This window comes from Musa acuminata, chromosome BXJ3-2 (assembly GCF_036884655.1).
Source record: "Musa acuminata AAA Group cultivar baxijiao chromosome BXJ3-2, Cavendish_Baxijiao_AAA, whole genome shotgun sequence".
NCBI classification, from domain to species: Eukaryota; Viridiplantae; Streptophyta; class Magnoliopsida; order Zingiberales; family Musaceae; genus Musa; species Musa acuminata.
In genome coordinates, this window is record NC_088350.1 from 26,521,960 (window position 1) to 26,537,193 (window position 15,234).

At 41.1% G+C, this 15,234-nt stretch overlaps 1 protein-coding gene across 8 annotated transcripts in view; it reads left to right on the top strand.

The window, feature by feature from the left end:
- LOC135582499 (uncharacterized) overlaps positions 1-14,807 on the top strand; it is a 32,837-nt gene extending 18,030 nt beyond the window's left edge. For 4 of the 8 annotated variants that reach the window (XM_065140048.1, XM_009391148.3, XM_065140053.1 and 1 more), the window contains exons 15-22: positions 2,617-2,700; positions 2,894-3,037; positions 4,170-4,251; positions 5,015-5,097; positions 5,201-5,255; positions 12,000-12,106; positions 13,745-13,854; positions 14,301-14,807. In XM_065140048.1, coding sequence (XP_064996120.1) covers positions 2,617-2,700; positions 2,894-3,037; positions 4,170-4,251; positions 5,015-5,097; positions 5,201-5,255; positions 12,000-12,059 — 508 coding nt within the window. In that variant the 3' untranslated portion in view covers positions 12,060-12,106; positions 13,745-13,854; positions 14,301-14,807. Of the gene's footprint in view, positions 1-2,616; positions 2,701-2,893; positions 3,038-4,169; positions 4,252-5,014; positions 5,124-5,200; positions 5,256-11,999; positions 12,153-13,744; positions 13,855-14,300 lie in introns of all 8 variants that reach the window. The other 4 variants (XM_065140049.1, XM_065140051.1, XM_065140052.1 and 1 more) reach the window with 3 other exon arrangements.
- The last annotated feature ends 427 nt before the right edge of the window (positions 14,808-15,234 follow it).

Sequence of the window (15,234 nt, forward strand, 5' to 3'; positions counted from 1 at the left end):
GCAGAGAGAATTTCATCTGGTCCAATTTGGAACTGAGCTTGCCACCTAGTAAGCCTGATCCATACTGGGTGCTAGGCATACCTATACCATTTTTATATTCACTATTGGCTATTGCTCATCTCCTCATTGCTGCATAGCCGCTGTCTTCTCGCCACTGCTCCTTCCCCTCTGTTGCTTGTCTATGTTGTCTTGTCTCTACCTGTTCACCCCATGATACCATACCTGTCTGCCTTTTCTCCCCCCTCTCTCTCTCTCTACTTGTAGTCATCTGGGGGTTTTTGGTTGTCGCTGATCCACATCAGCATTTGGTACACTATACAATATTGTCCTGTACCAGCCTGGCTACTGATCTCTATCAATACTGAATCAAGATCTTAATTCTGGACACTATAAGTCAATCTCTTGCCTAGTCTTGCAGTACCGTAACAGTTCCAACTGGTTGCCAAAACAAGTGTTTATAAGGCAGAACTTTCTTCTCCATTGAAAGTTGTGGATTTGAATTTAACATCAGATTGGAATTTGCTTATTTCTGCAGTGTTGAGTCCATAGGATAGTATTGCAGTTATTATGTCCTACTATTAACCTATGACACACTAGGCCATTGATAACTAAACACGAGTCCAACAAAGAGGTTTGATTTTCTTTATTTAACTAGTGATATTGCCCTATATCAAAAGTAATGGCCATGTAGTCAACTCCAGATTGGTGGGACATTGCATTTGTTGTTGTTGGTGGTGGTGGTGGTGGTGTAGAGGTGTATATAACGAAAATATATTCAAGAGTTCAAGAAGTTAGTCCCATTCTATATTTTACCAAGTTCCTTTAATAAGACTATTTATTGAGAATATAATTTGTGTGCTGCAAGCTTAATATCCAACTAAAATGACATCATGGAGTGGGTAAGTACGTCTAGGGTCTGCCGTACCGAGCTGTACCGCCCGGTATGGGCGGTACATACCGGTCCGATAGGTTTTCGGTACGCGGACCGATTGTTACCGGTCCGAGGTACTGTAGCACTGTAGCACTGTAGCAGTGTACTGTACTCGGTACACCCAAGTGTACTGCTCGGTACACCTGGGTGTACCGCTCGGTATACCGTACCATACCGGTACCGAGCCCAGGTCGAAATACCGGTACGGTATGGTATTGCGAACCTTGAGTACGTCTTTGATCATGTGGACCACCTTGGACTTTAGGAAGCCATTTATAGATTGAACTTAATGATAGATGGAAAAGATGTAGTATAGATGATGCACACTCACTGTAAACATGTTAACAACATTAGCATAGTGGATGTTTACCTGTTATTTTCTGGTTGAAGATTTTCTTAGGATCAGGGATCCATTTTCACACACCATTTAATCTGTTCTGGTGTGGATATCTTTGTCGTAGATGATATAGGAAAATGCTTTCTTTGGTCACTATTGGGTACAACCAATAGATAAATCAGATCTTTCTGTTAAAAGAAAAGATTGAGTTGGTTTTTACCCATCCAGGTGCTTCAAGTACTGTATGGTGAAGTTCTAGCTTAATTTTGTTGTGGTTCATTGTGTTTATGTGGACCAAAACATCTCTCTCCTATTTTGTGAACCTTCGAATTCTTATTAGTGTCTTAGTAAGTGTAGCCAAAAATCATCGTCTAGGGTACTGGACCCATTTCGGTGATCTAGTCGGACCGGTATACTAGTCAATATCGGTGTACCCTGCGTCAGTACGCTGGTATGTATCGACGTTTCGAAGAGGAAGAAAAAGGAGAAGAGGAAGGGCAGGTGGAGGAAGAAAGGAGGAAGTGGAGGAAAAGGAAGAAGGGAAAGTAGTGGAGGAGAAGAAGGAAGAAGATGGAAGAAGAGGAGTAGAAGAGGTGGGAGTGTACCTAGGAAGAAGAAGGAACATGGCGGCAGCAGCATTGCGAAGCAATGGCGATGATAGTGGTGTCGTGAAGCAATGGCGATGACAACGGCATCACAAAGCAGTGATGGTGGCAGTAGCATTGAGAAGCAGCAGCGGTGGCGGCAGCAGAGTTGAATGCAGCACCGTTATTTTAGGTTTTTTATTTTTTTTTGAGATGGACAGGCTGCCCGAAACAGAAGTGGTCTGCGTATCGGTCCATGCTCGGACCGGTATGTATCGGCCCATGCTCGGACCGGTATGTATCGGCCATTCTATACCATTTTGAGTGGTACGATAATCCTTGATTGTAGCATATCAGTTACTTATCACCATGTTATCTTATTAGTGTCTTAGTAAGTGTAGCATATTAGTTAATTATCACCATGTTATATCGTGCCTGATTCATATTGATTAGTAGAGTTTTTGCCAAAGCAATTTGGCTATGAGTTATATGCATCATGGGATCTATTTTGTTCTTTATTGTATTCTTTTAGTTTACAATCAGTAGTCACTAAATGCAATCTATGTATTGTCAGAGATTTATTATGTATTGCTAGAGCTTTTGGACCATGTTTAATGATGACTTCTATAAAATTTTGTCAATCCTTGAGACTGATATATTTATATGTTGGTGAAAATTCCACACAAATCTCTTCTAATTTGATTATAAAGTTGTTTATTTCTTTGGTGTTCCTTACATATTGCCTTTTCCTTTATGGTTTCCAGATCTGAACAGACCTTTGAGTACACTCCACCAGAAGCTTTACTTAATGCGAGCTGGTTTCAGGGGCCAAAAAGCGTAACACTGAAGTTTGCAACTTTCTTATCATTTTTTAATATTCTGATATTGGAAAATCCTATGGGTCAAGTTTATATAGTTAACTCTTCTAAAATTTATTCTTCTTTCATGAGCTTTGCACTTAGTATTGCAGTTGATGTTTTATCTTCACATGCATGCTGATAAAAAATTTGAATTATACATGATGACTTTCTTTCTTTATAGGTATGACATGTGGAGTGTGGGAGTTGTGATGCTAGAGTTAATTTTAGGATCCCCTCATGTTTTTGAGATAAATGATCGTACCCGTGCTCTGTTGGACCAGCATCTTGAAGGTTGGAGTGAGCATACCAAGGAGCTTGCATATAAGTAAAATTCTACTCTTGAGTAGTCTCAAGTCAACCTCTCTTTTAGTTTCATGGTAACCTTGGTAAAATTCTATGATATAGTTGTGTCATTGTTCTATTCTACTTATCACTAGAGAGAATTAAGTTTAACCTCTTGTTTATAGTAATCTGTATATACTGGTGAAGTTTCTTATAAAAATTGCCTGTATTAGGGTGTCCAACACTTCTCTGTAAGATATCCATGTTCATTCTTCGCTGTATTATGGTGAGAGAAAACTATAGATATATTTCATCTACAAAGTCGCTTGAGGTTTAAGTTTAATCCTTTTATTCTTTTTTCCAGTTTAAGTTGCTTTAAGCATGACAAGTATTGACTTTTAAATTACCAAAGGTGCTGGAATGATAAAGGGTAATTCTTTATTTATTTGTGAGACATGCGTGTAAGGAATTACAAGGACTCAGTTTGGACTGACCCATTGCTGATTGAGACAAGCCAGAAATTAGTTGTGCAGAGAATTAAGATTATGGAAGCAGGAAAAAAATAATTAAAGTCAACAACACAAGAAAATATAAAGAAGAAAAGTCACCTGGTAGAAAAGTCTGAAGCCCAAGGAATTTTTTGTTGCTTTCAGATATCATGTAAATGACCAGCTGAAAATTGTGACTGAAGTAAAAATAGACAAAGTAAAATATTTAGTGTAGGAAACTATAACAACACAGTCACTGTGAAAAGCTTGCTTAAACAGAAGATTTCAGCCACTGTTTAGCCTATTATTTGAGTCTTAAAACATTGTTAGTAGCCAATTAATTCTGAACCAACAAATTGAAATTTCGTTAGGAATCTCCAATTGGTTACTATCAGGGAAGCCAAACAAGAGTGATTAGTTGGCCTGCAATCTCTCTGGACAGAAACTTGAGTTTCAAATTTTACCAATCAAAGCAGTGGGAATTTACTAGAAGTATCTTACATGATCACGTCTTTTTATCTTTCCATTCTATTTTCTTTCAACATATACCCTTTTGTGCATCATGCTACTGCTCATTTAGAACAAAGAAACCAAACTGATCTTTTTACTGAATTTTATCCATGAATGATGTTGAGTTCCCATGATCATTTTCATATTGAATGTATTACTTTCATGTTTTGGTTTCAGATTGAGATCGTACATGGAGTTGTGCATTTTAATACCTGGAATTTCTCCACAACATTATCCAACTGGTGTTAAAAAAGGCCATGTAAGCTCTCTCACACCTCAGTCTTATGCTCTCCTGCATATGTGGTGAACCTTCTCATTTATTTCTTTTCCCTTTTGCTATGGCTATTGGGATTTTCTTCTCTCTGCTACAAAGTATTCTTTTTCCCACATGTATTTATACTATACGTCTATACCTATGCTTGTATTTTCATATGGATGCACCTCAACTGACTGATTGAAATGAGAAAATAAATTTGACAGTATATTGCTATATGGTATTTCTCCATTATCTTAAGAGGACTTCTAAAGATGCTTTTCATGTATGTAATAGACAATATTTACAAAACACTAGTAATTTAAGAATATTGTTACATTCTAAATCTTATAGTAGGCAACAAACTGAGGGTTCAATACTGCCTGTAGTTCAAGCTGAGAGATTGGTTGTGTACATTTCTAACTTTCTAAACTATCATAGATTATGAAAGTGATTTATTTATGACTTTCCTTACCCGTTAGATTTGTATTTAGTAATTGGTCTCTTTATGCTTAAACGTGGTATCTCTGTTTATATGATATTTTTTTAGTAGTTATTATTTTACTTCAGCTATCAAAGGATATACATGTGTGCTAAGATAAATCTTTCTCTGTAGTCTAGGTTGGTGTCTCACCTGCTTTTCTTTTTGCTTATATGTTCAATATTAGTTTACGACAAATTGTGACAGTTTAAATTTATATGTTTTATTTCAAGTATGAGAATATGTAATGTCTGACTGAACCAAGATAAATGTTTTTCGGCATTCAAGGTTGGTGTTTCGCCTGCTTCTTGGAAATGTTCTGAAGAGTCTTTTTCACTTCAAGTGAAAAGTAGAGATCCTCTTAAACTGGGGTCAGCCTCTAAAGTTATATGCAACTGTAATCTTTTTATATGGTTTCTAAATAACATATTTTTAAAAGCAGTTTACTTATTTGTGTCTATAAATGATACACAGCTTTCAAGATGTTTGGGCATTGCGATTAGTACGCCAGTTGTTAGTATGGCATCCTGTAAGTTGTGCATCTTATAATTATATTGTAGTTGAGCTATATCATGCATATCTATTTTACACAATTCCGTAAATGAGCTTCGAGGTTTTTATTAAGCAATCTGCATGATCCAAATGTTTGTAATCCAGAAATTAAACAAAAGTCTCAATTTATTCCTTTTCAATAATCCTGAATTCTAAGGTACATCAAAGATGTTTAATGATCATTCCCCATTGTTCTCACTTAGTAAACTTCCTGTAGTACTACACTGGGAAAATTCAAAAATTTATATCAAGTTTATCTTTTTGCACAGCATGTCCTCGATCTCATTGGTTCATGCCTAGACAATGTTTAGGAGTTTTGGTGGGACACAAGTTCTTTCATGCTTGGTGCTAAAAGCCTAAAACATTCAAGGAAAGAGAGTTAAACTGGATTTTTCATGCATATCCAAAAAATTAAAACTTTCTTGATGAAATAGGAGCCACATTTATGGGATTTGAGCTGCACGTTGCACAATTTGACTTGATCTACATTTTTAAGAAAATAAATTTATATTAAAAAAATCGGTATGGATTTTGAAAACCGTCGATCACTAATGGGAACTTTATACTTGAACATGAGTAACTAATGGCACAAGTCATGATCATTAGTATAAGTCAATGTGGTTGTCCATGCATCATTCAATTCTCAACTTCTTATGATTAATGCTTTATATTACAACAAACATTGTTATGATTGTGGTTACCTTAATATATTCAATGGCCCAACATTATAAATTCACTTTCTCTTCATACTTAAATGTGGAAAGAAGAAAATGAATACTCATGGATTAATTGGATGTAATCACACAACCACATGCCATGGTTGATATGAATTCACAAACATGTGTTGTGTATTAATTGCATTCATGCCCCTCAAAAGGTGGAAGTCTCTTGTAGTGATTTAAAAAGCGTTAGGCGCCAAGGTCTAAAAACGCCCGAGGCGCTAGGTGCTTGCCCGAGCGAAGCAAGACGCTAAAATATAAAAATATATAATATAATTAATAAATATAATTATTTAAAATTTTAAATAAAAATATGCTATTGAATTAAGAAAATCTAAGATACAAAATCACAATGTCACATTAACAAAAAGTTTCAAATAAATAAAAATTAATAGTATTAAAATCAAAATAATATATTATTAATCTATTAACAGTATTGAAAATTAGTCATTTCAAATAAACTTGATAATATTAACAGTATACAGTATACGTATACTGTTAAAAGAAAGTGTAAAGGAGTGTTGAGCTTGCTGACTGAGAAAAGAGGAAGCGACAGCGGCAGCAGCGAGCGGCGACAGCGGCGAGCAGTGGGAGCGGGACTGGCGAGCTGCGGGAGGCGCGAGCGGCGGCAACGTTTGCGAGCAGCGACAGCGGGAGCGGCGAGCAGCGGGAGGCGCGAGCTGTCACGGACAAACTTCTCAACAAGATGTTGGATGTAATGCTTATGTGTGTCCGTGTCTTTTGGCATGTTCATGCCTTGTACAGAATGTAGAGGGGCGGCCGAAGGCTTAATAGTCCCACTTTAGTTGGGTTGGTGGCCTCTTTAGGCTTGTAAATAAAGGTTGTGTCATGTGGACACGTGCGAGAGCTTTTCGGTCTGTAATGGACCATTTTACCCTTTGTTGTGCCACTGTTCAGAGCTTGTAAAGTCTGTTTGTAATTTGCATTGTCTATGAAGTGTTTTTCGGACATGTTTGCTTGTGGATCCCAATTGAGGCGTTCTCTTTTGCCTGTTCTCTCTTTTGTTGGTCCTAAGGGACAATGGGAGTCTTTGGGGAGGCTGACCATTGCGGACGGACACGTAAGGGTGCCGCACGACTTAGGCAAAACCAGCTAAGTCCGTGTCATATGGTATCAGAGCGGGACAAGCACTCATAGAAACACTTAGCATGCAAACGTGGGGGACCTAGCGGGGCTGCGTTGAGGGCAGTCAGCACACGCGCGACCGTTTGGGGGAAAACGGGCATGAAGATGTAGGGAAAAGAGTCGCTCAGAGGAGCGGGCATCTGACATTGGCATTCAGAGGAATGGCCAACCCTTCGCGCAAGAGGCACCACGAGAACAGGCAAGCTTGGAAGAATTTGGAGCGCACAAAGGTTGGGGTGGCTGAGTTTGAGCTACGGCTCAACGTTGACAACTATACTTGATGGTGCTCTAGGCAAGCGAGGTGCTTGGCAAGAATGAGACCATCCAAGGTGGAATGAGTTGCTCAACGACCAAAAGAGTTATGCAAAGCTCACAGAGGTGAGGGGAATTGCTAACTCGAAGAATTTGGTACTCATGCATGGGCTTGTATGCGGACGACGGAATGTTCGTGGCCATCCCAAGGCGGCCGAGACTCGGCACCATGGAGCATTGAAACTTTCTCTTCGGCATGCGAAGGATACGTCCGGAGGAGGCTGAAGTGTGCAACTAGTTCAGCATGTTGCTAGGCCTTGAGGGGTGCAGCGGTGGCTGTATTGACGGGGAGTCGCAATCTAGCAAGTGCGTTTGCAGGAGGCAGAACAATGCACAGTTTGTTCAGCAGATCGGAGTAGTCCAAGGGGATGGTGGTCTCCGAAACGAAGAGAGATGTTGCTCCAACGGGATAGTTATCCAGGAGGGATAAGTCTCGGCACTCCAGAGGGAGAATCATGTGAGACGGACTTCACATGTTGAGGAGGAGTACCTCACAAACAACAACTCCACGAAGCTCAATGGACCGAGCAAGCAGCGAGGAGTTGCCGCATGATCTCGCTCGAGAGAATGCATTGGTGGATGCATTGCGAGATCAAGTGGGGGAGCGACCTGAAGCAACTTAAATGAAGGCACACTTAGAGTCGATATGGAGATCGGACTCGAGGGAGGGCTGACCCGTGGAATGGTGGGCACGAGGGCCACCATCGACTCAATGCAAAAACGAGGAGCGGAGCAACTTGGGTGTAACTTGGTGAAGTACCCAAGCCGCATGAAGGGAGCCAACAGAGAAGTTGGAACATGGAGCAGAGGCACAGTGCTTTTCTTAGACAGAGGTCAAGGACATGAGCTCTTGCAGAGGCAAGAGCAGGATCATGTTGTTCCATGGGTCCTTCATTCTGATGGAGTGGACTCATCTTGCATGGTGCCAAAGACGAAGGGAGCTTTGGGGCACATGCACCTTATCTCGGAGAAACATTTGATGGAGGAACTAAGGCGACTCAATTTGCGGAGGCGAAGTTGGGTTCAGAAGGCCTTAGCACGGGGCAAGAGGACGCAGAAGCGGGTACTCTTGAAGAATATGCCACAGTGTTGCCATTCGAGTTGCTAGGAAGGAAGCGGTGCGCAGCGGAGATTGTGCTGGTAGGGGCAGAGGCCCAGGATCCAAACAATGGTGCACAAATTACAGTGAAGTCGGTGGACTTCGGGAGCTACTAGGCGACGGACTGTCCTAGAGCGGTGCTTCATCTAGGTGTGACCCAAGAGTGGGTGGATGAAGATCGATTGCCAAAGGAGCGAACAAAATCGAAGTTGGAGGAGTCCCTGCGATGTATTGGCGGAGGCCACACACATGGAGGGTTCACAATTCGAGTTTATTCCACAAGGATCAGAATGCAATGGAGATGTCACCAGGAGGTGACATGGTGCAGCGGATCGTGGTGGAACAGTTCGTGGCAATGCGATACACACGACTGTGTCCCGTGAGGGATGAGATCATATGGAGGTATGATCGGGAGCTACTGGGAGCTCCACTTCGGTGAACAACACGACGGCAAGAAGGGCTATGGATTCAAGGAGTGAAGGCCATGGTACCGCAGAGGCGGGTCTTCCGGGCGTGCACCGAATTTTGCATCGGATGAAAACCTTGGTCATCAGCATATGGGGGTTGGGTTCCACCAAGGGAAAAGTTCGAATGCAAGTACCAGTGAGTTCCATGGGAGGGACTTGATCATGCAGAGGTATGATCGAAGCAGCTGGAGAGTTGGACTGCTCCAGAGCTCATATTCGCTTAAGGGAGCCCGACAAGTCAGAGGACAAGGTCGAGTAAGCGAACGTTGCTACCAAGGAAGCTAAGGAGAGCAGAATCGGTGCAAACCCTACAACGTGATGGCAGAGGCCATGCATGGGAGTTGCAGTCTGTCTTTCCATCGACCAAACAGACTGCTTGGAGAACACAGAGGTGTTGAAGCAGGGGATCGAAAGGGGCGAGGAAGCGACGACGAGTCCAGAGGGACTTAGCTACCCAAAATCATGCATCAGTTAGAATGGAGGTGGACTCAGAGGAGTGCCACGGAGACATATCTACTGATCGTGAAGAAAGGGATTCAGATGCGAAGCGACGGATAGTAGGGCCATGGGCATGGCAGCGCCATGGTACCGCAGAGGCGGGACTTCCGTCAAAGTCATTGATCCCTTGCTCTCACGGAGGGAGAGCGCTTGGTCGTGAAAGGGGCCGAGGAGGTGGAGCATGCAGAGGCAATCTCCAAGTACCGAGACAAGGCTGAAGGGCAGAGGCCAAGAAACTTCGTAAGACCGGCGTCAACAAGTTTCTCATCAAGATTGTCGTAAGTGAAGGACTTCGGGTCATGCAAGAGTGCACGACCAAGGAACGAAGCAGGCAGTACGTGGTGCTGTACCTTTGCTATTCAGTGGAGTAGGCGGCAGGGTTGATGGAGAAGACGGTACAATCCCAGAGGCGACCTCATCTATCAGAGAATTACTCCAAGTCGGGGTGAAAACTTCCTGTATTCCAGAAGTTCAATGGCATTGAGAAGGTGAATCACAGTAGCTAACTCAACGCAAGGAGTGCAAACACTTCAAGTGCTTCAGAAGTGTGAGCAAAGAGCAGGCGAAGGCCAGTAACCAGCTCGATGCATGAAGTACAACCTCGAGGAGGCGGGCGAAGTCAAGTAACCTTTGCCTTCTCAACTCTTAAGAGAATGGGCGAAACCGAGTACCCCAGTTCTCTTATCTATCCAGCAGAGGAGCTCTGCACAAGTTCAAAGACCCTTCGAAGATAATGGAAGACAATAGTTGTCAAATCCTCACCAACGGTGATCAGTGCTACTGAGAGTAGATTGTCCGCCTCATTTCCCAACGAAATGCCAATCGAAAGCGGAAGTGATGCGAACCTACTTGGATGTGACAACTAACTAAAAGAAGAGTCAATGAGCAGATTTTGTGGAGGAAGGACCCAAAACTTCAGAAGTTTGCGAGACGATGCTCGTTAAAGCTCCAACAAGCATCCACCCAGTTCAAGCAGCATGTGGGAATTTTGAGAGACTGGCGCAGTAAAGATGGTCTTTTCCTTCATCTGGGAGATCCGCAGGAATCAACAAGGATCAACACAACTCAGCCAACCCCACACCAGAGTCAGAGTCATTGGTGAGTTGAAGCAGCATGGCGGATCAAAGTTTGACTACTCAAAAACAGCAGCGGAGAGCAGCTGGGAGCCAGGAGGCGCATTGCAGCTGGAGCAGAAGATTGAAGACTCAGCAAAGGCGAAGAGTTGCTGTGTTCACAAAGGCTTCGACGAGGACGTCGAAGGGATAAGTGGGGGAGAATGTCACGGACAAACTTCTCAACAAGATGTTGGATGTAATGCTTATGTGTGTCCGTGTCTTTTGGCATGTTCATGCCTTGTACAGAATGTAGAGGGGCGGCCGAAGGCTTAATAGTCCCACTTTAGTTGGGTTGGTGGCCTCTTTAGGCTTGTAAATAAAGGTTGTGTCATGTGGACACGTGCGAGAGCTTTTCGGTCTGTAATGGATCATTTTACCCTTTGTTGTGCCACTGTTCAGAGCTTGTAAAGTCTGTTTGTAATTTGCATTGTCTATGAAGTGTTTTTCGGACATGTTTGCTTGTGGATCCCAATTGAGGCGTTCTCTTTTGCCTGTTCTCTCTTTTGTTGGTCATAAGGGACAATGGGAGTCTTTGGGGAGGCTGACATTTGCGGACGGACACGCAAGGGTGCCGCACGACTTAGGCAAAACCAGCTAAGTCCGTGTCAGAGCGGCGACAGCGATAGCGTTTGCGAGCAGCGGCAGCGGGAGCAGGAGCGGCGACAGTGCAGCGTTTGCGTGCAACGACAGTGGCGAGCGGCGACAGCGACAGCGTTTGCGAGCAGCGGGATCGGCAGCGGCAGCGGCGAGGGTTAGGGTTCGGTTGTCACTTATATGTGTTTTAGTTGGTTCGATTGAACCAACTAACCATCATAGACCGAACCAGGACCGAACCAAACCTAAAATCCTGGTTCGGTCGCCTTGGTTAACCCAGGCGCTCGCCCAAAGCGCCCAGGTGACGCCTGTTTGAAGCGTGTCGCCTGGGAGATTAGCGAGGCGCTCGGGCCTCGCCTTGCCCGAGCGCCTTTTTAAATCACTAGTCTCTTGAAGACAAGGTATTAGTTAACTCTGCTGACATCAGCAGCACTAAGTGCACTTATAGACTCCAGAAATTAAGATGATATAAATCTGATCTACTTTTTGGTTGTGACAATATAATTATTAAGGACATATGAATTCATGGAAAATAATTTACACCATAAACAATCAGCCACATTGTAGTGGTAGAAGCATTATGTATTGTCTCTTTCTTTTATATGCTTTGTTGGGTTACATGGAAAATCTAAAGTTTCTGCTTCTGATATTCTGCTCCATCTGATGTAATGCAGGAATGTCTTTTTCTTCATTTCGCTCTGTTTTCTAAATATTGTTGGCTATGATCTAGCACTGATATGTACCATTGACTTATTCACATTTGTCTTGTAGGAAGATCGGTTGAGTGTTGATGAAGCTTTGCGCCATCCTTACTTTCAGCCACATTATTAAAGAAGCTGCTAGACAAGATTGCGGGCAATCTTTGACACCATAATGAGGTTGCTCTACGGATTCAAAAATCATGGCATCCTAAGCATACCCAATGTACTGTATTAGTTGAACTATTTAGAGTTGCATAATATAATATACCATTACGAGGTATATCAAAAATTAAACTGATAAGTCATTGTTATTATTCTAGTGATATATCAGTGCAATGGACCATGCCAACAAACTATACTGGTTTTAGAGGGAAACAGTTTGTGGATATTATCCAAATGTTATATCCTCGATTGCTCCATTGTGCAGCCTCGTGCATATGTTTGACCTTTTCGGACTCCTTGTTCAAGAAAGTCACATGCACTAGGCTTTCAAGAAAGCCTCATACCTAGGACCTTTTCAAATAGAGAAGATTGGTACTAGATTAAACTTATCTATATTTGATCATGTCAATAAGGAGTCAACCGGATACCTTGAAAAGGTTCTAGGTATCATATCATTAGAACGATAATCAAACTTGTGTCCCTAGTTTGTTTTTCTGTATAGCTGTTCCAGATCCTAGTACTTGTAATAGTTTAGATAAAATCATGTGGGGATATAAAAAGTTTCTAGTATATTGTGTATGTAATGTGAAGCAACCCAAACAAATGCCTCCTATGTGATCCGGTCAAAGTCTTTGGCCTATCCTAGCATGATCCTAGCATTATTAAAGGTGATGAGAGTCGATTATCAAGCTATTTAGTTAGAATTTGGCATCCATATGTTGTTGCAGATAAAATTTTGACTGTGGTCTGATTTGTTGGCACATCCCAAAAGGCAGAGTCCTAATTCATCTAAGATTTTCTGGTTATTATACTGGGAGTCCAAGTGACATTCTCTTCTCCTATGACCTCTCTATTTGATAGGCCGGGATACAAGATTTACATGAATGGGATTAATCTTTCCTTCTATTTATCTTCTCAGTCTTCTGCTTTTCATCAATGAGTGTGAATATTTGAAGATTTAATTGTGTTCACCCTCTCTTGTCATGCGTTGATGTGTAGATCATTGGTCAATGATTGTTATCATGGTGCCCATTTTCTCTGTGATCCAATGTTGCTACAAATCAAAGATCAGAGATCATCGCCTATTTCTAACTTGGTCAAGCAGTAACAAAATGCTGCAATGTTCAGCTCCTAGCATGTGATATTTGGATTAGTTCTCATAGAACCATGTTTAGGACTTTCTTCCTTTCTTTAACATGCATGAACTTTCTCTATTTTACCTTTCATTTGTGCAATTGGAGTCATTAGCTAGAACTACTATTATGCTTATTCATTCACTTGCAGCTAAGATAAATGAGCCATGTGTTCTGTCAAAAGTTTCAGCCCCAGAATCTGAATTGAATAAGGAATTCTAGTTGACACAAAGAGTACCTAGAATCAAAATGAAGCATAGCTATTCCTTCGAAGGCAATAGTCTATATTTATAGAAACATGAAGTGAAAGTTGTTTCTGTCTACTGCTTTCCGTTTTGCAATACTCTTGGCTTCACAGCCCGTCATTTTTTCCCTCTGGGTCAATATTATGTTGGTAAAGAATTCTATAATTATGCTACTGCATAGTTACATAGAACTCATAATTTTGTTTCCTACTTAAAAGGATGTGATCTATTATGCTTATCATTTATTAATGAAATCTTCCTAAATGTTTTGACAGGGGGGCATCATGCTCATGCAGCAGACTTGCTGATATGATGGATATTGGTTATTATGGCATCGACCAAGCCAAGTCATCTGTTGTTCTTCATCATCGGGCATGTGTTGAAGGTAGATTGATGCAGGGTCATTCCATTTTGTAATAAATTTTACTAGTCAGCAGGAATTTTATAAATTTTAGTTTTTGCCCATGATAGCATCTTTTATGATCATACATCATATTGCTAAAGGAGATCATGACTTGGTCATGATATCCTGTCATCAAGGTCAATTGAGGTGGGTTCCTAGATGTGGAAGCATATGTTTGTGAGGCCGGTTTTCTATTTTTGGGTTAGTGTTTTATTGACTAATCAGGATTTTTTTCAAATATCATATTATGGTCCTATATTATATGAGTATTAGAGTACTTGTCCCACATTACATAAGGGTGTTACCTGAGCTGCATTCATGCTTGCCTTTGTCATTTTTATAAATTTCTTGGTATATGATAGTTTGCATTATTAGCTTTGATCTATATTGCCTGCAATCCTAGCTAAAGCTAATTTTATGAAATGCAGAGATGGTTGACGGTAATCCCAAAACAAGATAGCCATCATATGTGGAGTATATTATCTACTCCCAACTGTCCAACATGATACGAGGCCCTTATCAAGGTTTATGAGGACCAACGTCAAACTGAATTCAAAGGTATACTCAAATCTTTAAGAAGGATCGAAGACAATAATCTTTGTATACTCCAATCTTTAAGGATCCAAGACAATAATCTATGAGAATGGAATCAGGGGTCATGAGATTGGTAGATCTTGAAGGTGTGTGTTCTCCATTCTCCAATTGGTTCAAGGACTTGCGCATTTGTGATGGTACGATGTGTGTATCATAGTAATGTGCTATTCACTTTATGATCCTTAAGAACTTTGTCCGGTGATAAGTTTGTTGTAAATCTCCAGAGGTTATATAGATATGTAGACACGCACACTTGGATGAAAGAGCCCTCCAAATGTGTTGGAAGGGAAGCCACGTGTGCGTTGGTTTTTAATTTATTAGAGCACAGTTTACCAGCTTAATTTCCATGTCAGGTTACAATCGAAAGACCTTTTTCCCGTTTCCGTAAGAGTACTCAAATTCTTAGGTGAGAAAGAAAATTATTTTTTGGTTTATCTTTCTATTAACAAAGTCACTTTATAAGTTTCTGATACATGAGTAAGAAGCCTGAAGAACGATTATTATAAGAATTTCTACCTTTATCTATGCCATTATAGACTTTTTTTTTTTTTTGTATGTTTCACATCATACTATAAGGGGTATATATATATATATATTAAAAAATTAATTTATTTTTACAAGGTGTTCTTAGTTTTTTATTTTTTACTTAGTATTTTTTTAATATATTAGATGCCCCTTTATCATTGTCATTTTCTTCGAGTCAATATTGTCACCTCATAATGAGGCGTTTGTCTTATGAGACCTTGTTGTCTTCCTATTTCGTTGTGG